This window comes from Homalodisca vitripennis, chromosome 2, assembly GCF_021130785.1.
Source record: "Homalodisca vitripennis isolate AUS2020 chromosome 2, UT_GWSS_2.1, whole genome shotgun sequence".
NCBI classification, from domain to species: Eukaryota; Metazoa; Arthropoda; class Insecta; order Hemiptera; family Cicadellidae; genus Homalodisca; species Homalodisca vitripennis.
Genome location: NC_060208.1, coordinates 76,036,367 through 76,059,248, shown reverse-complemented (window position 1 = coordinate 76,059,248; position 22,882 = coordinate 76,036,367). Strand labels below are relative to the sequence as shown.

Genomic DNA, 22,882 nt, shown 5'->3' with positions numbered 1-22,882 from the left:
AAGATTCCATCTGTAGACTTAAATTTTGCAAGCACGTCCATCGGATCCGGTTACGTGACTCGTGGCCTGGCATAGCCTACTCATACCTTGTATCGATGAGAAATTGAAATAATCACTAATTGTGTTGTAACGTACCTTTTACTACATGTTTTTCTGACGTTTACATTTTACTACTATTTTTAAATTATTATTTATTAATTTATGGTATATATATTTACAAAAACGTGTAATATTGCTCAGTTTCGTTTTGAAACCGCAATGTTACAAAATCGAAGTGAATAATATATCCTATCATAGTATTTATACTTGTCTGTCTACAGAAACAATTATAAAAATAATACGAACAAAGTAACAAAATAGCTATAAAAGAAAACAATAAATTGAATACTATAAAATAAAATTATATTTATTTGTTACGTATTTATTAATGTAAGAAAACAATAAATAAATATTTATCTATTTAAGTTGCTAGTAATTGTAGTAGTAGCTATAATTATTTGTAATTAAATTAATTAAAACTCATAGACTATGAAAAGCCCAAACGTTTGTGGTTTCTATTTTACATTACAGACAGAGGATTCACACGCCTACTATTTAGCTTTAACTTATTTCATATTCCGGTGTAATTAGCTAAACTTACGCCTTATAGAGCAAAATTTAGATTAAAACATTATTAGAGAGACAATATGAATGATAGGTGTTACGTTTAATTTTTGTTTAATTGATTATAAGAATAAGAAATAAAATTAGAAATTATTTATATAGTAAGCCTACGTGATGTTAGCAAATAAATAATAGATTAAAGTAATACATCTTAGAGAATAAAGTTACGGAGAATAAAATTGCACCATGTAATTAATTGCAAAAATACATTTCCAGAATATCACTCACAGCTGTGACGTTTCACATAATTCGTTCTTCAAAGCACAACACTACAATTTTCAAAACAAACAAATTTGCTGAAGCGTGGTCTGTTTTAGACAAAAACTGTAATTTCGCGCCGGCACTGTTTAATTTGTGACTCAACTTAATTAGCTGTAAAATTAGGGCGCAGTGGCGGGCGCGGGGTGCGGAAACCGACAACAATGTGTCACGGCGCGGTATCATGTCATTGTTACAATTAGTGGCCTCGACCGGCAGGCATTGTTGAGAGCCGGTCGGCCGAGAGTAAACAAACCGGGAGACGGACGACGGCAAGCTGTCTGACGCTTTTAATAATAGCCATTATCGTCGGCAATTATAGATAGCGCTGGTGTGAACGGCAATTATATATAGGTAAGAATGCGGGCCCACTATTGGTCGGGCGGGGGGAGGCCCCGCCCCCCGGCAACGACGCGGCTCTTGCCGTCAGTCTACCGCCAGAGTTGCCGAGGTGCGGGCGTGCGTCTGTGCGAGTCGCGGGTGTCGAGTGCGTGTCGCTGAGATGTGTAGTGCCATCAGAGAAGTTTAATTCGGTAAGAGAAATTCATCCAGAGATAAAGTGAGTGGTTAACGTATAAGTGAGAGAAATGCCGACGATTTTAAAAGGCACAACTTAAGTTAAACTTTATCGTTGTGGAGGACTTATCTGTCTTGATATCATAAAGGTTGAGATGGCAGTCGCCAAGTGGGTGCTAGTGGTTCTTACTGTTCTTCCCCTCGTCGCCCACGGAGGTAGTGAGGCGTTCTTGAAGATGTTTGCGGCTCAACAGACACCGACGGACCCCTGTTACGACGAGGACAGGCCGAAGAGGTGCATTCCCGATTTTGTCAATGCCGCTTTCGGCAGCCCCGTCGAAGCTTCGAGCACTTGCGGAACTTTCGGACCGGCGAGATACTGTGACGTTCCCGATCACGGAAGCGGGTTGTGTCACGTCTGCGACGATTCCCAACCGAAACGTCGGCACCCTCCGTCTTACCTTACAGATCTGAACAACCCCAACAACATCACCTGCTGGAGATCCGAGCCCATCATAGCTCACTCCAGCTCCTACAACAGCCCTCCGGACAATGTCACTCTGACTCTCTCACTCGGCAAGAAGTACGAGCTCACGTACGTCAGTCTCCAGTTCTGCCCCAAGGCGGCCAAACCCGACTCGATCGCCATCTACAAGAGCATGGACTACGGGAAGACGTGGCAACCGTTCCAGTTCTACTCGGGGCAGTGCCGTAGAGTCTACGGGCGGCCGAACCGAGCGACAATCACGAAAGCGAACGAACAAGAGGCTCTCTGCACGGACTCCCACAGGTTCAACGGGGACGGCGCCGGAGGGCCCATCGCCTCGAGGATCGCCTTCAGTACCTTGGAAGGACGTCCGAGCGCAGCGGACTTCGACATCAGTCCCGTTCTCCAGGACTGGGTTACGGCCACAGACATCAAGGTGATCTTCAACAGGCTGCACTTTCCAACGGTTCTAGAAGAAGAGGAGGAAACGATATCAGTGGTAGAGTTGGAGAAAGATTCAAAAAAGGACTTAGAAGACGTCAACAAGATCACGAATGGTCCTCTTCCGCCTAAGGTGGAACTGAATCCTTCCCAGGATCTCCATAACGAACCTCTCCCCGCGGATAGTCCCGCGGCTGTAGTTCTCAACTCTCTGATGACAACCACCTCCACCACCATGTCCTACCATTACGCCGTGTCAGACTTCGCGGTCGGCGGACGGTGCAAGTGCAACGGACACGCTTCCAAGTGCATCTCCGGGCCCTCTGGCCAGCTGAATTGTGACTGTAAACACAACACCGCAGGACGGGACTGTGAGCGATGCAAACCCTTCCACTTCGACAGACCATGGGGCAGAGCCACGGCCAGGGACGCCAACGAGTGCAAAGGTAAATACAAACACAATAATATGGGGTTCATTAACACATTGTGTAATAAAAACCATTGCCAGGTGGCAAATTCCATGTATTCCAAGTGTTGTTGTATGAAATCTTATATTTGTAAACTTTGCATTTTGGTATCATATGGAAGCTACTATTTTTGGAAGAGTTTTTTCTTATATTTTAACATTTCATAAATTACCATGACGTATAATAATTTTCTCTGTTACCCTTTTAAAACTACTTGACTTGAAATTGGTAACATTAAAACATGTAGACAAGAGGTAGACACGGCTTTGTAGTCGTAACTTCGCCATTCAATAAAGTCATATATTATTCCTTTTCATAACATCGCGATTGTCTGTTAATAAAATAGTCTACTATTAAGAAGATCAGATAATAAGTTTATAAAATTCTTAGTATTTATAGCAACCAGAAATTGTAATAACAAGTAAATATGAACATTATATTAGAATAATAAATCATAAACTAAAACCCTTTTAAATTCTTCTATTTCAGACACGTGTTTCGGTATAAACCATCTTCAGTGTGAACATATCGAAAGGAAAGGAGAAAAATTAAACACTAAAGAAGAATTACACATTTATCTAAATTATAAAAAAGACCCTCACTACATATTAAATAGCAATATAAAAAATAAAACAAATCCTATCTTTGAAAAAATATCAAACACAGAATCTTAATCAAAATTACAACTGTGTCATATAAGTTTAACATCTGTTTAAATAGTCGACAGGTGTATAGTTATTTGTTTTGTTTATAATTTAATTAGAGGTTAATGTTCACACTGAAGATGGTTTATACCGAAACACGTGTCTGAAATAAAAGAATTTAAAAGGGTTTTAGTTTATGATTTATTATTCTAACATAAAGATAACCCTATAATGTGGAGTTCATAATATAATGAACATTATAATTGAAAAACTGTTTATTGTTGCATAAATGTTTAAAATAAACTATTACGAATCGTAATGTGATATAAATAATATACTCATATAATAAATATTATTTAATTTATTATCAAGTAAACAGTATTCCACATAAAAATTGTTTTATTATTTTCACATTAAAATTGGAATTTAAGTTAACAGAAGTATTCAGACATTTCCCTGTTCGAAATAAATGTGAGTCAATTTAACAGGTTGTTCAGAGGTAACGCTGTGCTGTGCTGTTTCCGAGCGCTTTCAGTTGAACATTATGAGCTCAACATGTGTAAAATTTGTTAAAAGGTTTCAGCCCCACAATCAGAGTAACTCTGTGCTATTTGTTTGTTCTGCTTTTCACAGCCAGAAGCCTTTCAAACGCTTCAAGGGGAAGTTTGCTGTATGAGACAGGCTTGTGTCGTAATAAATGCTGGGATTGTTTTAATAACGGGTTAATAATACGTCTGGTTGCAAAATATTTTTTTTTTAGAATCTCATTACTGTTTTTATAATTGTTATTCAAAATCAGATTGAATTATTTTCAAAAAAATAGCCTAAGGTTACTTGATACAGTACTGAAGACCCATGTACGAGTACTTGTGCTATAGCTACTTCTTGTACGAGTTTAACTGATGTTTTAGGAAGTGATTACAAATTCAGGAAAGCTGAGTTTACGGTATACTACCTCATGTTACGCATTTGAAATGAATAATCCATTATTAAATATATATGTAATTACATATAACATTTCTCAACTAAATTTTAAAATTCCAGTGCTTCCCGCTCAATCAACAACCAGCATTACTTGTCTTGGTAGTTGGTAGTTCGACTTTTTCAGCATGTTTATAACTTATAATTTTAACTGAGTTTCTGCATAAAACTATTGAAAGCATAGCATATTGATAAAACATTTACCAAGTGAGATATTAAGGGATCATGAATAAGATCTGAATTTCATTAACATATATCTGACCTCTAAACTGTCATGTTTGACAAATTTTGCATGGAATTTAAATAAAATGAGAGGAGCTGTCAAGGAAGCTATTATCAAAAACTATGCAATACAACCTCCATAAATCGGGTTCTACTTTAAAGCATAAAGACACCTATAAGTGGTAACGTTATATTGATAGTTTGCAATGAAAGATTTATTTAATTTGTTGTTACAATCCGACTTCTCCAGTACATTCTTGTTGCAATTAGTTTGAGAATCAAATAGTTTAGACGAATAGTTGCTATTATCCCCGGGACACAAACAAATATTTAGCAATACCCGAGGGAGGAGTGGTGTACCAAAACTTTAACTGTAGTAAATACAACACAATATATTGCAATAACAAAATAGTGAGCGCCATCCATAGTTGAAAACTAATTTTAAATATTTTGGGTTATAGACGTCAATACTGTAATAAATCTAGTTAATGAAAGTTTTAGAGAGCTTCATAAATAATCAATCCGGGTCATGTAGAAGGTAGATTTTGTAGTTTTTCACTAAGCCCATAAGTAATTAAATTGTGATTTTTAAAACTTTAAATGGTCGCCATATTGGAACTAAATACCACATTGTTTTTGTATCAACTACGAGGACAGTTTGCAATAAACCGATTTTGTATACATAATCTGTGTAGAACTGTTTCTGCTGTCTAAGATAATTTTTCAACAAAGTACATCCCCACAGTTTATGTGTGTATTTTAAACTGAGCACTATGAAAAAGTCAGCCTTACTCTAAAAACTACAGTAAAAACGTAAAATCAAAGGATTATTTTATTGGAATCATTTGAATACAAACGAAAACAAAAATATGATAGCAGTTATGCATTGTACTACAATGATACGGTGCGAGATTGAAAAATAGTTATTACGTAATCAGTCCTTTAACACTCGTTAAACACTTAGTGATGTAGTTCATATTATAATACACTTAAATTAAATACTATATTTATGTTATGCTATTAACATTTTAATCGAGACCTCAATGGTGGCTGACACGTTTGTTTACTGAGCAAAGTGCATTTCCATTCCACCAGATACTCGTTTAATCATCGAAAGTGAGCGCGATTAATTAATGGACGGTTACACGGTTTTGTAACACTCGACTCGGCTGCGTTGCTGTTGAACTCACGTATCTGCGGATTGGTTTTCATTACAAATAACATGTAATGTCCAGATCACTTGCTGTTTGTGACAGAATGTCGATTTGTGGGAAATCTAGAAATATAATTTGTAACATTTAAAGTGTAGCCTTGGCCGACCGCCTAATTATGAGCGCCTTATGATGGTTTACAACTATTTATATCTACATTGACTTAATTTTAATGCCTAAGATATACGAGGAATATCTACTCAAAGTTGTTAACAAATGCGTTCATTAACTCCACTGTGCTGACAAAGTTAGTGCTAAATGTCTGGATTGGCAAGATCGTCCGACTCAATATCATACAGACATATTTTAGCCTAATACAGTAGTTAGGAATAATCTATTCTAAAGATATTTAAAATTCAATACTTTTACGCTTGTATAGATATAGTTTAGTTACCAATTTAATTGATAACCTAAGCTTAAAAAATATAATTGTTTGGCGTGCAGCACAATAAAATTGTTTATTGCAGCTGAAACAAGTTTGATATGTTTTAATGCATACTCATCAACAACTGTATACTAAAGTCAGTCCCGGGACTATGTTCCTCCATTGGATATATCCTCTAAAGTGTTTTTCTTTATTTTTTAAAACTATTTCAGAAATATGTTTTGTTTGTTTCATAAAATGTGTACAATGTAGTATGTATGTAAAATGAGCAATCGTCAAAAACTACAATGATTCACTTGCCAAAAATAATGGCAATATGATGAATAAAAGACAGGTATAAGTGGCCATATCATTTTAAGCGATTATATATATACATATATATATATATATATATATATATATATATATATATATATATATATATATATATATATAAATCATGGTTGATGTAATAGTTTTTAATCTACTTTGATTTAGGTTCATCTTATGGCCGGCATATTTAATAACAGGTTATAAAAGTATACCATTTGTACTGAATGTTTCCGCTGCGAATATCCAGGTTCGAAAAATATCCCTTATCCGGCACGGAATTCAACGAGAGCAACGTGATCAAAAGACGTTAAAACGGTTTTAAGTAGTAAAAAGTTTGATAACTAATGGGTAACTAATTAGATAACTAACATTATCTGTGGAACCATGTATAACAATAGTAAAACTTTAGAATAGCGTAATAACAAAATATTTAAACAATAAATTGAATGAAACTATAATGGACGAATCTCTTTACAAGGGATCTTACCATAATCGAATCTAAACCACCGTTATGTCACCGTGTACACGATGCTGAAAAGAGAAAATGAGCCCAATATTGAGATTGGTGATAAGGCCCAACTATTTTAGACGATTTTCAAGTTTTTGTCTTGATTGGGGGTAGTTTGCCGTTATAGTACTGTAATGTCGTCAGCGTACTGTATGTATTACATGCAGGACACTGTATTTTGTGTTGTTTTGACGTTATGTTCACAACACTGGAAAACATATTTATAACTTACATTGTTGTCAAGATACCTAACAAGCGATGTTCTAGCAAAATAATACAAGGCAATTAAGAATGAGATTACGCTGGTACTAATTAAGTATGTGAGACAAATATACAATTATTCCAAATAAAAAGCATTATTTAAGGACAATGGACACGCTGATGTGGATCCACATTTACCAAAGGACAAATTAGATTTTTTGTTTTGTTAAATTTGCATTTGTTTGTATTAGTTAAAAGTACATTACAATTAAAAACCTTTAGCTTTTGGGGTTTCCTGTGTATTAGATAATTAACCTCTAATTGCCTTTAATAATAATACTGAAAATTGAATTTTCCCTGTACACATTAAGAAAAATAATGAACATTTTTCTCTTTCTTTCGAGCGTCATGTGCACTTAGTACTTCTTTGGTATTCAGACACATGTTCAAAATAATTTCCTTTAAAACTTAATATAGATGTTAAATTTGAAAGATTCGTTTCAATTCCGTCCTACTTTTATTGCATACATAAAAGTCAAGTTGTATAAATAAATCATTTCTAACATATTCCAAATATCAGTATATGTTTCTAGATTGTAGGCCCCACTATTTGGTAAAATGTGTTTTCCCCACATGTAGGACACGAATATTATAAAGGCAATCATACCAACAAAATATTACATTTCGTAGCTCAGCTGTATTCCAATCTTGGAGTACGCGTTTGATGAAACAACACTCACTGTGTCAGTAACGTATTCTTTCGTTCTTGTGTTTTTATAAAATGTTTAGATTTTTACAAACTTTAAACATTATCAGAATTGAATGTTTATTATAAAATTTATTGTACTTTGCAACAATTATGTATCTTATCAATTTAATACTTACTCAGTGAGTTTTGAAGCAATCATTAACAAGCGAAATTTGTTGTTTTATTAAGGGTTTTTTTCATTATTGCGCATTGGATGTCAACTAGAAATAGTGCAGGTTATAAGCTTATATGTAATCGCAGCACTTTCTATCAGTACTATCGAAATGTTACTGTATCGATTCACCTCTTAATTTTGTTTCATAAGATCGTCTCAAAGGCCAGAGGCTCATGAGGACCGGCAGAATAAGGTTTAAAATAGGATCGGCACCTCCTTAAATCGTGAGGACTGGCAGAATAAGGCTTAAAATAGGATCGGCATCTCCTTAAAACGAGAGGACTGGCAGAATAAGGCTTAAAATAGAATTAACATATCCTTAAAACGTGAGGACTGGCAGAATAAGGCTTAAAATAGAATCGGCATCTCCTTAAAACGTGAAGGCTGGCAGAATAAAAGAAAAAAAGGAAAAAGCTCACGGAATTTTAATACTTCGCTGCTTTGACTTTAATGAAGTAGTTTACATGAAACCTTTTAAATATTTTTCTTCTATAAAATATAAAAAGTACGGTTTTTTATTTGCCTCCTACAGCATGTAGAACTTTTCGGTCTTTGAGCATACAGACCTGGATCTGGAAGCTTGTTACTTCAATAAGTTTACAGTTTCCAAAAGTTCTTCCCTCTGATAGTTCCCCACCTCAGGACGTGTTCCATACTGTGAACCTCTTGGCTTCGTAATGCCTCTCAAATTTTGTCTCTAGAGATTTATCCAAGTCTGTGAGTGATCTTTTCAACATCGTCGACATATTTAATTATTTTTTACAAATCTTCTAAAAGAATATTTAATAGTCGAAAGTAATACAATCAAATTCCCTGCTGGCATTCTATTAATAGAGTACACAAAAGTAGATTACACCAAGCATTCAAACAGTGATGAGTTTCTTATAATCTTAGACAAATGACTACATTAGACCACTGGTTAAAGTAAATCAAAGTATTACTAAGCTCAATAGTTTAACACTGATACGACAGTTCATTTTCTAAAAGTACAAGATTTTCTGCTAAATTTTTCTTGAAAACTTCAAAAAGAAGTAAAATTGTTGAAAAGCTATATTGATATACAATACTTTTTTCCAATAGGTCACAAGATTTCGGTTCAGTAGACTGCTAATCGGGAAACACCACATCAGAAACAGAATAAAATCGAGTAATTGGTTGAAAATCTCGACTAGCTATAAAAAGTGTGAAAAACAAATAAATATTGGTAGCCTTGAATTTAAATATTGGAAATGTGTAAAAACGTCTAGAGGTCACGAGATTTCGGTGCACTAGACTGGTAGTTAGTGAACACTGCATGAGTAACGTTATTATAATTTTTATCCTATCAATGGAACTGATTTAGAACATTCGAGACTAATATTACTCTTCAGTTCAAAGAGCAATCACTAAAAATACAAACCTAATTCACTGATGGGTAATTGATCGAAGCAATCTATCATTAACTTGTGCATCTATCATCGGGGTAATGTAATATCAGAGATAAACATACAGAAGGCCGCTTACAAACACAACTTAGTATTTGATTGGTTTAAATGATTCAGGGGTTGCTTTATGTTAAGATTAATTACAAGTAGATAATTAATAGGTGTATTTTTAGCTTTAAAGATACGATGGGGTAATTAATTTTAATAGTCGTTTTGACCGGAGTAGAACCAATTATATTTTCCTAAATATTAAAGAGGTATGTGTATTTTACTGACAGTTCGATAGTGACATCATGTTTTCTGATCTAGTCTTGTGCTTTATGTCACTTTATAAGTAACATATTGTTGAAACCAAATTTAAAGTAACGTTGAATTGAACTAAACATTTAGTTGTATAGATAAAACATGTAAAATTTAATTATCTTCACATGTCATAGAAAGGGAAGAAAATAACAGTAAGAAGAAGGTAAGGCTTTATACTTACACCTATATAATATAATAATGTTTAAAACACTGTAAACCCTTATTTATATATCAATGTCATACATAAATTGCGCACGTGTATAAAGTATATAAAAATTGCAGTTATTATTATTTTTTATAAGTTTTATTATTTTTCTTAGTGTAGTCTATAAATATTATTATCAGTTAAACATTGAAACTAGTTGTTATATTAAATTAATATACTTTATACCAACTGCAATGGGACATAAAGTACCATGTACAATGAATGAGTCACGCCGATCGGACTTGTGTTTATAAAAATTGCGATTATATACATTACAGATTAACATAACATAATTTTAAGATGCATTATTGTTTCCAAAATTATTATTATTTATGCCGATTACAAGGGTGAGCTCTACTAACGGCTATTTAAATTATTGGGCAATAAAGCATAGATGTTTCTTCTTTTATCCTTTTTTTAATGTTAGGTGAGTTTGTAATAATCGCGTACAATCCAAAAAAGGTTGATTGAGAATGAGTTAGCTTCGCAAAGCGTTTTTCATTCACAATTTAAGCAGTATTTTATAATTAATTGTAAAAGACAGATAAATATAAATAAATATGTTATTTTTAAGATAAGCTGCTGCAACCCACACTAAGTAAAATTCAATTAAGTACCGTTTGCTAGCACATAACTAATTTTTTTATGAAACAGGTACAGAACTTTTCTCTGAAAAGTAAAATCGATTGCCATCCATGTTGCTTTTAGTGGTGTTAAAAAGTAAGAGGTTTTAAAGTATTACAATATTTTAAACATTGTAGAACTTTACACTCTTGAAACTAACCGTCAGATACGTAAACAAGTATATAAGCATCTACAAACTGTATGAAGCCGATAATTTAACTGGAAATTTTGACTAACTACGAAAAGTTTAACTTATGAACGAATCTATTAGTTGGTATTTTAACCCCCTTATCGCGCTTCTACTTCAACTTCCACCAGAGATAGCGTGCCTGATGCGAAATTTCTTTCTGAATGAAAATGTTCCAATTCATGCAAAGAAAAACTTGTTGGTAGTGTGCTCATACAATACAAAATTAGGTCTCGGCTTCAGGACAAATATACATTAATTGTCTAAAAATAACAAAAAGTACGTTAGTGGTGGATTATTATTCGTTATGTGTATGTATAAAGAGTAACCGAGAAGATGTGAGTATCAAAATGACACCAAAGTAGATTAAGGACGTTCACCACCGCACCACCCGAGAACGGGACGCGATGGGACGGTTTAACGTTTATCCCGAGATTGGAAGACGCCGCGTTCCTCTCCAAATTTCTTTTGGCATTTAATGTAAATTGAATCAAACTATTTTTACGATCGTGTGAGCTGATAATTCAACGACCTGTAAACAAAGCTGAAACTGGAATTACTGTCAATAAATCAACAGGTATGACCGACCGCCTGATTACGGCGCGCGCCGCCCCTTGATTACTAGGAATATCGTAATCATCTGTGTAATGGGCTTGTGCTATTAAATGCTTGTCCAATTAAAGATAATCTGACCCTAGTTATGGGGTAGGATGGGGGAGGGTAGTGGGATGCGTTAATGGAAGTGTGAATAGCGCCTTTTATAAGCACCTGTTTTATACTGCCGAGTTGATTGGTTCATCAAAGGATGTACAAGGAATCACAGGAGTATGAGGACACTTTGTAAGGAAATAGAAATTACTCTCAGAAAAAGACAAAGTAGAAAAGTACCGTACAGTGACGGTTCGTTGACTTGTCGTGGAGCCTTCCTTGTTAGTACAAGGTTTTGCACGAACGCGTGAATAGTGTCAAAGATGCCAGCACGATCGCGCCATTGTCCACTCGAGTCCGGCAGGAAGTGATATTGGTTCACCCGTGTTCAACCAATTACCAAGAGTGAAAAGTAGAAACATGTTTAAACTCTTTAAATCGATAAATTTAACTTCTGGGATAGCAACTAAGAGATAGCTATTTTAGTATCAATGTGTTTTATATGTTACTTGTTTTACAATCCACATTTTCAACTTACCTCTTAAAACAACTTACTTTTGTTTCTTAAGAAATTTTGGAAAGCAGAAAACACTACAAATTTTAATTTTTATAAATATTGTTTTATCCATTGTTTTTCTAAATACTTCCACGAAAGGAGGAAACAACATTTCCTACATTAACTTATAATTTTGATTTAACTACACAAAAATAAAATTCACGTTAGGAGCCCGATTTACTGGCGGCCATCTTGTTTTTAGTTACGAAAACTGTTTGTTGTTGTTTGAGTTGTAGAAAATGTCTCATTTAATAACCATTCAAGCGCTTTTAAATTTTGTATTAACTATTTACAAACCAAAGTCAGTTTTGTTTAAACTTTTTAGATTAAATACTCAAAAAATATGCACTTTATCAGGAAAAGTAAATAACGTCTCCATAATTTAAGAAAATAAAATTGTTTGAAATTTGTGTGAAAGTTACTTCTATGAGGTAAAATTAATGGTCGTTTCACTACAGACGCAAATTAACAAAATTTGTTACAATAGATTATAATAATTGTTTATCCGTATTGATATCCTTTAACAGCACAAGAAAAAACTAAACAAGAACTCTGGTCCTTTGTTAAAAATGTCTGTATATTACAATACCTATATTAAATATTATAGGTTTAGGTACATAGCTTGAGACGTCCGCTACTATAGATTACTGTAGCAGACTACATGCCATAAAGACTTCATTGTAGTACGTATATTTTAAGTGAACAATATTAGGAAAGCATAATAACACTTCAGACCTTTTATACATTACATATGCTGTTCCATCACTTCATATAGTTAATTTTAAAATGCATGTATGTCTGTATTTGTAGCATTTGTCCTACTCATTACAATAAATCTACTTCTACTAGGTGTCTCTAATCAATTACTCATGACATTGAATATTTTGTTCGAACATTTTGTTTGTTATTATTGAATGATGAATATGTGCTGTTGTACTCATCCTCTTTATATTTTATTAATTTCAAAATGTGCAAATTCTTACACATTCTTAGGATAAAAATTATATGCCATGCTAATTAATGATAGTGATGAACTAAACTATCTGCAACCCAAGATGAAGGTGGGGATATTTATGCGATGGCAGAGTCTTAGTCGATTTCAGCGACGGTTTAAGTGTTTAACTTTATTAAAAAGTAATTTCCTCCACCGCCAGTACATCCTGAGCACCCATCCCTCCCCACCACCTTTCTCCCACCCCTCCTTATCCAGAAGCTTTGCAGGTTATTTCCCAAAAGGGATATTACCAGATATTTTAAAAGTCCCACCAAATAACCCAACCAAGCTGTGAAAACTACTGTGGTATCTCTGATTCTACCAACTTGGTATAACACAATTTATTGAGGGAACTGTGTGATTTAGATAAAATAGGGATACTATTTGACACTCTCAACTGCATATTTTACGAATCATAATATAAACTAAAAAAATATTGATCTGAAATTTTTCACTTGGTCGTTTACAATGTGCACCTAAACAGCTGATATAGGTACCTGAACGCCAGCTGTAATTGAAACTCCAGTTGCAATATACCCCAAGCCATATAGTTTTTTTATAGTACAGATATCGACACGAGTTACGTAATGGGTTACGTCACACCTTGAGAAGAATAGCTGCACAACGAGGCGAAGCCGAGATACAGTAATTACCTAAACAATATATTGAGGTTTTATAATATTTTACTCAACACATAATGGTTGACTTTATTTTGTCAGAGCAAACACTTATTTAATATACTAATGAGTGCCTGGCGCAATTGTTCATACGTCGCGTTACATGCACAACATATCCGCCTTTTTGAAAACTTCCTGACTTTGGATGTTGGTATTGATCATCGAACCATTATGTAATCGAAACTTATGATCCATTACAGAACTAGTTCTGTAAAGAATGTCATGACGTATAGGTTGAATAGGTTAATTGAACGTGTCGTTAGGTAAATCAGTGTTCACTAAGGAGCTCACCTTGGGTATAATAAATACACGCTGAAATTCATGTTGCATCACTGAACGATGGCAAGTGTCTAAATTAAATACTGTTACCTTTACAATTTACTGTTATTGGTACTTTTTCATCAGATCTTGTGACACTTGAGAATCTGAATCAAATCAGTTTTCCTTACCACAAAATAAAGGAAGTAACAATTTTGTTTTACTCATTTTTTGGATCTTTACAAACAAATTTTGGTGTATAGGATTAGCTGCACTCCTATTTGATCGGAACCAATGAGTCGAATTTCAGCTAGTGATTACACTGCAGTGGGTGAGGCCGTAGGGAAGCAGTGTAACCAACATGTAGCGCCTAATTGTCCCATTGTCGTTACACGATGGTCAACCGTCCGAGTATATGGATAAACACAGTTCATTACACCCGGTACACTGCCTACCGTACTTCTCTGTAGTGTATTGTAGTGTATTACACAGATTGAATCAACAACCCCATGTGGTCAGCCTTATAGGTTTAACCTGTTTCCTGATTAATTAAATCTAAAAGTTACATTTATGAATATGCGTTTTATTGTAAGAATTCTGAATACCGGGACTCATTTATGTGTTGCAAATTTCTTTCGTAAAACTCAAATTAATAGTTAAGTACCGCATTCACCTATTGTCCGTTATTTGCTAAGCTCAATAAAACGAATTTAACTTATTTTGTGGATAACTGTTACAAATTTGCTTTGTAGTAAATTAAGGTATCAGAAAACGCTATTTTGGTAGAGTATGTCAATAATTTCTTAAGTACCGATATCTGATATGATTTAATTAACAATAAAACATAAAAACAGGAAACATTACAAACAGACCACTAAGGGTCTTACAAAATAACGCCAATTGGTGAGTATTTGGAATTGGAATTAACCACAAAATAAAAAAATCCACGTTCTCTTTGAGGCAAAAACAAAAACCGAATTCAATCAAGATTTCCACTTTTTGTAGTGGCAATCCAAAATCTTGTTTCAAACCAGTCAAGAAGTCCAAGACGCAGGTTATTGAAGGTGTCGGCAAATACATTCTTCACTTTCAGGCGAGCCCGCGATGCAAAAACATGGCAAAGACACCGCTTTTGTTGCGCGAACCGGGCAAAAACCATCCGACAGAGGCGAGGCCAGGAGGAAATTTAGTGGCATGAGCATTGTACTCGGCAGTAGCATGTTTTACATTCAATAGCCGTGTTGGATGATGCAAATTGAGGCGCTCGCTTTGGCACTACTCTCTGTGCATAATCAGACACACGATGGAGATCTGGCGCGGATAAATCCTTATCTAGTATACCGCAGGGTGCAAGATTAGTCCCGCTGTTGTTTTCTTGTTTCTTTCACACGCCGTTTTACTTGTACTTTGTTCACTGGATTTGTGCCACTCTTGCACACGGTGGTATATACCACTTAGAGCACTACACAAGGTAGCATGATAGTTTGGAAATTACTGTCCAGAACGAGGTAGTATATTCTTTGTTTCCAGGGAAATTAGCCCAAACTATTTATTTTTTTTCCACTATTTTGAGATTTAACTGTTATGTACTACGTTATGAATGCCTGTATTTGATCACTTGTTTAATTTCATGGAAATATCAGGTACGTAAGAGTTAATTTTAAGAGTTACAATATTTCAACAGTAACTTGTAGCTAGATTAGTTTTGACATGTAGCCCAACATGATCACAACCAGACCTCACATTAGGGCGGTGTGCTAATGTGTCAATATTAGAAAATAGTTGTACTGTAGTGAAGTGTTGATATAATATAATATACTTTGTTGGCATTGTAGATTGTATTTGATACATCCTAAATCTGTAATACAGATAAAGAAAGGTCTATGAGATTTTTTTTAATTACTCTTGAAAACAAAATAGCTGTCCCCAAGCCAAATGAAAACGATGAACTTAAAAATCAATTTGGCCGATGAAAGGGAAGTAGCTCGGTCTTCTTCATTTGAATATATATTACAAAATCAACTTCTACTGAATTAGTTTTTATCAGAGTAAATCAATTGAATCCATTGCATATTCATTTAGAATAACTGGTTTCACTCAGTCCCAATTTATTTTGATCTTTTGTTACTTCGTTATTTAAATAAACTTAGTGGGCACCTCTGCACGCTTGACCTGGCAATCATATCTGAGTCTCCACGTACGTTGAATTATTGATAGGAATTATCCCACTTAGGTGTAGGTATAGCGAATTAATTCATAATATTATTGTAGATATCTGTATTTAAGTGATATTATTGAATTTTAATAATTTCAACAAGTAGCTAGGAAGTTAGATGCAGCTAGTTTTAATTAACTCTATTACTTACTCTTACACATAAGTATACTTACTTTCGATCAGCGATAGGAGTTTCAGAGAAATATTTTATCGTCTCCAGGACTGAATCTCCACATCAATGTCGAGGGCTATCTTTGTAGGTTGAGAGTCTCATTCAACTTGGTCTAACGCGTCAGACTGGATCTAACATAAAGAGAGGGCACATTCAAATCTTGTCTGTCGACGTTGTACTGTACCGATTCTTCCCCCTTATTCTGTTTGAGAGGATTTTCGCACAGGCCAGTGATTGACCTTTGAGGACGACTACAATGAGTGTAAAAAGTGGATCGGCCTTTCATTTTAGAACTGTGTTATATCTCGTAAATATTCCTAAAGTTGTTTATGCCTAACAAAATATCTCTCTCTGTTAAACTCGGTGTAGATTCGGTTTGGTTAAGACCACAATATTTCCGTGCCCTGTGATTTTTCTGTATGGATATGAAGAACACGAAATATTTCCAAAGGTGTATACTTAGCGAGTATCAGCACTACTTTCCAATATATCAATTTGCGAGGTGAGTCGGTCTCGTGTCGGCAAGCCGGCTTATCATTACTCCGCCTGCTGCGCCGCGCTGCGCCGTTACATCCACCCCCCGGCTAGCGGAGGAGTGAAACTCCGAATTGTCGATTTATCCCGGAGATATTACAATGTTTGCGGCGACCAGTTATCTCAATTACCGGCAATGTTCTTTTATTTCCGGCCAGATCCCAGCCCCAGGTGTTGAACTCTGTGTTGTAAAGTAAAACGTCAAGGTGGAGCAGTCTGTTTTTGGTTCGACTATTTCAGAGCCATTACCTTTTAATACAACCCCATTAAAGGTAGAAACTTTTTTATGCCTCCAAGAGGATTTATGGGCGTTTCAAATATAAACTTGTAAAATGGACACGAGAAGTATGTACACAATTATATAAGTTATGACGACAGGGAATGGTTTATTTTGAATGCTTTACGAGAAAGATAATTTAAAAAAGTGTTTGGAGAAATAAAAATATGTCAATTCCTCAGTATTTTTTTATATGTGCTAAAAATTGTTATGTCCATATTTTCAAAATTTCGGTCAGGCTAATTACAAGATACTCCCAAATACGCCTGCTATTCCACATTGAATGAATGACAAACATTTTCTAAAAATTGTGCAATTCGACCCAACCAGCATCGATTGATTGCAAGACCTCATTTAAGAGAATGAGTCACAAGGTGGAGTCATAATTTCCAGAACGACTTTACAGTGTTTTAATGTATGCTATAGAATAAATCATTTTTCGTTTTTAAGTTATATATTTATATATTTCTTTAAACACTTTAAAACTTCAAATTCGAAAAAACGGCATTTTTTCTGTCGTTACACATACTACATAGAATAGATGCAATTCAAAAATTAATCTATTATTTTTATATGCTTTCTCCTATATCCTACATCACATTTTTATCCTTTTGAGAGATTAAAAATGGTATCATGCTGTAATTATGGCTAGCTTGTTGTCTTTAATTTAATGACAAGGAGTTCTAGGATGGCAGTTTTTTTCATCCCTTCACCGGGATTCTCCAGTTCTAGCTCAAAAAAGATTTTGAAATTAGCTCCCTTGAATTTACTCGTATAAACGAACCCAATAACCAAGTGAACCGAACTGATGTATCACTACGATGACGGTCTAGGTTGTTTGATTTCCGACAGGTCGGGAGTGACACAGGGATCTTCTAGATCCTGTAATGTTCGGAGTGGAAGTGAACGCAATAACACGCTACAGCCTACCAATAACAACGTTATTGTCTGTTATTGCCAGGCCGAACAAATATTGTCACTCTATTATTGTTTCTTGTCCCACGAGCGTGACATCTGCCCTGGCTTCCACCGTTATTGCTATATATTATTACTAACGTTTCTTCAGGAAATGTAATGAATTGAATTGAGTAATTAAGTGACTCTATTTTAATGCTGCCTATTTAAAAAAAACCGTTATTAATCGATGACAAATTACGATTATTCGTTTAGCCTTACCATTTTAATATATACTCCACATATTAAACCCTAATTATGCTTTACTGAACATAATTGTAAATTGTTTACGATAAAACGCTTACAGTGTGTGAAAACAGCGGCAGTATCAGGAGGGCTGTACTAGATTAGGATTTATCTACAAAGATCTCAGTCTTGTACCTGATATCGGTCTTGATCTCAGTCTTGTACGCTGGAAGGTAGTGCAAATGTTTGCCCCTTATTTTGTATTGTAAATTACAGTTATTCAACATAAAACATGCCACATAAATGTAAACGCAAGGTACAAAGCTCGCGCCACTAAATTCTTCTCGGCCTCGCTTTGTTATGCGGTTTTTACAGGATTCGCCCAACAAAAGCGGTGTCTTTGCTGTGTTTTTACGACGCTCGCTCGCACGTATGGGCGGAATGTCTTCGGCGACACATTGACAAAACCTGTGTCTTTATTTTTATCGAGTGTTGTGACTATAGGATTTTTTCATGCCCCCTTCCACGATGTAGAATAACTTGTTTGGAACTTCGAGAATTTAGTAAGGCACAGGACATTTAACATTGGACATTCGAGAGTTTTCTGAACTGTAATTTCTTATCTCTGACCTCTATGTTAGTTGGGTAAGCTTTGGACTGAAGAATACTCAACAACTTTGACTACTGAGGAATATAACATCTAAATTCCTACATATTGCTCTCTAAATGCTTGCAAATAGTTTTTTTGATAGTTTTGTACTCTAGTCTCTCAGTTTGCTAGATACTATGCTTCCGGCTTCACAAAATTATTACGAGATCCTCCTGTCCCTCAAGCCACATGGTCTTAGAAATCTTTGTTTTTCACAGGCCCACACATTCTACACCTAAGGCTACTAACCAGCACATTTCTTGAGCGTATAAAAAAATATTAAGGTGTCTAATAAATCAAATACAAAATATTTGTATTTTTATAAGCTTAAATGCTAAATGAAGGCATTAATACAAAATTTTCTAAATGACAAAAAAAATTTAATTTGCTTTTTTAATTATGGAGACTTTATCTCTTTTTAAACCTTATTCTGTCCGTCATTGGCATGTTTAAGAACCATATTAAACAAAATGAGGAGGTTAGTGTATATAGTACAAAGTGGACCCTACTGATAACGTAATATGGCAAAAGCAAGGATTTTAACTTGCGCTGTCTCTAAATTGGGACCCAAAGTCCGACACCTAATACCGAAATCCAAAAACTAATAGCAGAAATTTTTTGTTTCAGTAACTTTATATTATGAATTAATTTGATGGTTTGCAATGATTGGAATCCAACCATGTTAAGTGAGTTTAGCCTACAGTTTAGCAGAAATCCAAATACATGGGTGAAAATCTCTGTAATAATTAGGATTGTGTCACAAACACCAACTTGTCGAAAGAGTTATAAAATGTCCAGTACTATCGGAAATATGATTATTAATATCTTAACCGCCACAAATTATCTTCATGACCGTTTCGTAATCTGTAGCCCATTTTACAAGATATAAATCACTCACCTCTCGGATACCGGGCTATTTTACATCGCTATAAACCCCGCTATTAATGGGAGACCCGCGGATCTCAATTAAGCAACAAACGATACCTCCGAAATTGGCGATAAAACGACCAGTTAACGAGAGCGGCCCGGACCGGTTGCGGCCAAATGATAAATGAATGGTCGGATTAATGTCAGCTTGATAGTGTCGTCACGGCTAGGCGGGAGGTGCCCGGCCGTCACGATGTTCCGTCATTCACTGTCCGTTCTTTCTCACATTAGTTATGCTTTTTTGTAGCTTTAGGAAACATTGCCCTCCGGTAAATTCTTTCCGCTTCGTTTGTAATTTTCCACCTTTCTTAAGTTCATTCACACTTAACAATGTTCATTCATGTGTTTTATTCTATACAATAAATTACTCGTTTCTCACTTCTTTACTATATTTCGCTACAGTTTAGGCACCGAGCGTCTATGAATCCTATTCAAGTCTTTTAAACTCATTTTCTTCAGTATCATGGTTCAATTCAGAAATTTTTTTAATAGTTATTTTATTCTTAAAATCCGCCTAAGCCATTAGGCACTATATGGACATTATTACTTAATATGTTCGAATACATATTATATAAAATAATCATTGTATTTCACTGTGTAATAGTTGGTATAAAGCAGTTTTATTATCAACAGCTGTTTTCCTCCACGAATATAATAAATTTAAACAGTTAATGTATTACCAAAAACCCTTACAAAATATCAATAGTATCTCATAAAGACAGTTTTTATATTAATCTAGACACAAAACAAAAAAGGGTCGAAGAAGATATTCGAAGTTTCGGAGCGTTACGAGGTTTCGAGGATGGAATTAAAGAAAATGTTGTTGTTTCTCCAATTACATGTTTCAATACAAAACTTATGTACATTTGATTTGTGGTCAATCCACTGTTCCCCGAAAAACTTCGAACTGTAAAGATATTATTCCATCTACTATTATCATAGCGATGATTCTTATAGCAATGCAACTCAAGACACTTCAAAGGCCTTTCCCTGTTCTTCAACATATTTAATAGTTTTTGTTTGGCCCCACTTCCACATAAATCGCCCTCAACCCTCACCACCCACTGTCACTTCACACTCCCGCTGGGCGACCCCATCCGTTGTGGCCAGCAGGTGTTGGATTCGGTTATTATCTTCAGATCTGAAAGGTAGTAGGCTAACTTAACTCTTCTAGGAATGCCAGATGTCAACGAACTGTCGTTTATTGCACGTAATCGTTTACTTCACGTAGCAATTTAGTGAAAGTATACCATGTCAACAAAAGAAGGAATAATTTTGAGATTTCCCAATAGTTTTTACATAAACTGAACAAAGTTATAACTACTGATCACCATATTCCCATAAGGTACTTGAAATTTTGGGGAATCCAAATGGTTTAATAGTATTTTAATGTACACTAGAGGAATAGTGACCACAAGGGAAAGGAGCGAGATGAATGCCCATCGTCCTGAAGCAGAAGACGCGAGCCTGGGAGGTGGTGGACCGTGTAGCAACTAAAGCCTAACCCTCACACACCGGTCCACCGAGCGGAACTTTTCCCCGGGCGGTCTTTAATCTCACGACCTCCTCGTGAACTATGGCTCTCATGTGGAGTGAAATTTCTATATCTGGCCGTGCTTTCATGTGCAAACTAACTTCCTGTGTGCCTCTGGCAACTTTGACTTTTGCTTTGTAATTTTCTGTGGAATACTTTGGAAATATCGCTTTCTCATTGACCTCATTTCTGAGTATATTTCATTAGTGCTCAAAGTGATAACGTCTAACGTCTAACGTTGTAATAGACTAAAATATTTTAGTTCCTGAAAGTGAGCGAGATTGAACTGTGGCTATTTTATAAAAGCTTTGTGATTGTTTGTGTACTAATCTTTACAAGTACTGCGAATGAATTAGGAAGCTACAATTTAACTAATTGAGGAGCTAGCTGGAATAAGAGTATTTTTTGAAAATAGTAGTTTTAAGAAAATTGAGTCTATAGTTAGCTCTGGTTATTTCATTGAAAGAAACATTAATTACTTGCTCTTATATGATTAAAACCCTTAATTATATTAATAATAATAAGAAATACGAAGTAAAATTACCCTTATTCAATACACACAAAAATAATGAAACCCCCTTAAACGTGCATAATTGATTAAAAATTATGAAACATCAAAGTGAATCTTTTAACGATTGATAACCACTATTTAAAAATAATATTTATCACAATCAAAATAGTCAAAACTTAACCGATCAAGATGTTAATTCATTTTTATAATGAGCTCTAAATTACATTTCATTCAAACCAGGCTTTCCCCATTGCATTTAGAAATGGTGTTAATGCTTTAATATCTTTAATTACACTTTATTTTACTACTATATCACTACATTATGAATTCAGTTCAGTAGAAAACTAAGCTTATTTAACTCAGCTCCTCAATTCAAGGTAAGATTTTTTGTGATTTTAGGGTATGATTTATTGAAATTGGCCGTCTTTTATTCATTTATGATCTTAATGACCTCCTATAACTTCACAGATGTCATTAAACTTTGTAAAATCATCCAGATCACCCTCAGGGGAATGGTCGAAATTGGTTATAATCAGTTCACCAATGGCGCCGTAGTTCTGGCTTCTACACAACTGTAGGTCTACCTTAATTCCCAATAGTCATTGGGATATTAGGCATTTGTAAAATTTTGTAAGAAACGGACCGTAGCTAGTGTGCTCATTGAAACCCCACGCTTACCACACGTGCATATACGCCTCAAATACTTAGTTTGTAACTGGTGACTTCATTTATTATTCTTTTATCTGTATATAAATTATTTCATACGACTTCAACCAATTTGAATGTCTCATTGATGTATCAAGTTTTCTCAGACAGTACAAGCTATTT

The 22,882-nt window shown here is 34.9% G+C and overlaps 1 protein-coding gene across 1 annotated transcript in view; it reads left to right on the top strand.

Moving 5' to 3' along the window:
* Positions 1 to 1,340: 1,340 nt before the first annotated feature.
* LOC124354202 (netrin-B) overlaps positions 1,341 to 22,882 on the top strand; it is a 345,697-nt gene continuing 324,155 nt past the window's right edge. The window contains exon 1 of the mRNA XM_046804483.1: positions 1,341 to 2,811. Coding sequence (XP_046660439.1) covers positions 1,593 to 2,811 — 1,219 coding nt within the window. The 5' untranslated portion in view covers positions 1,341 to 1,592. The remainder of the gene's footprint in view (positions 2,812 to 22,882) is intronic.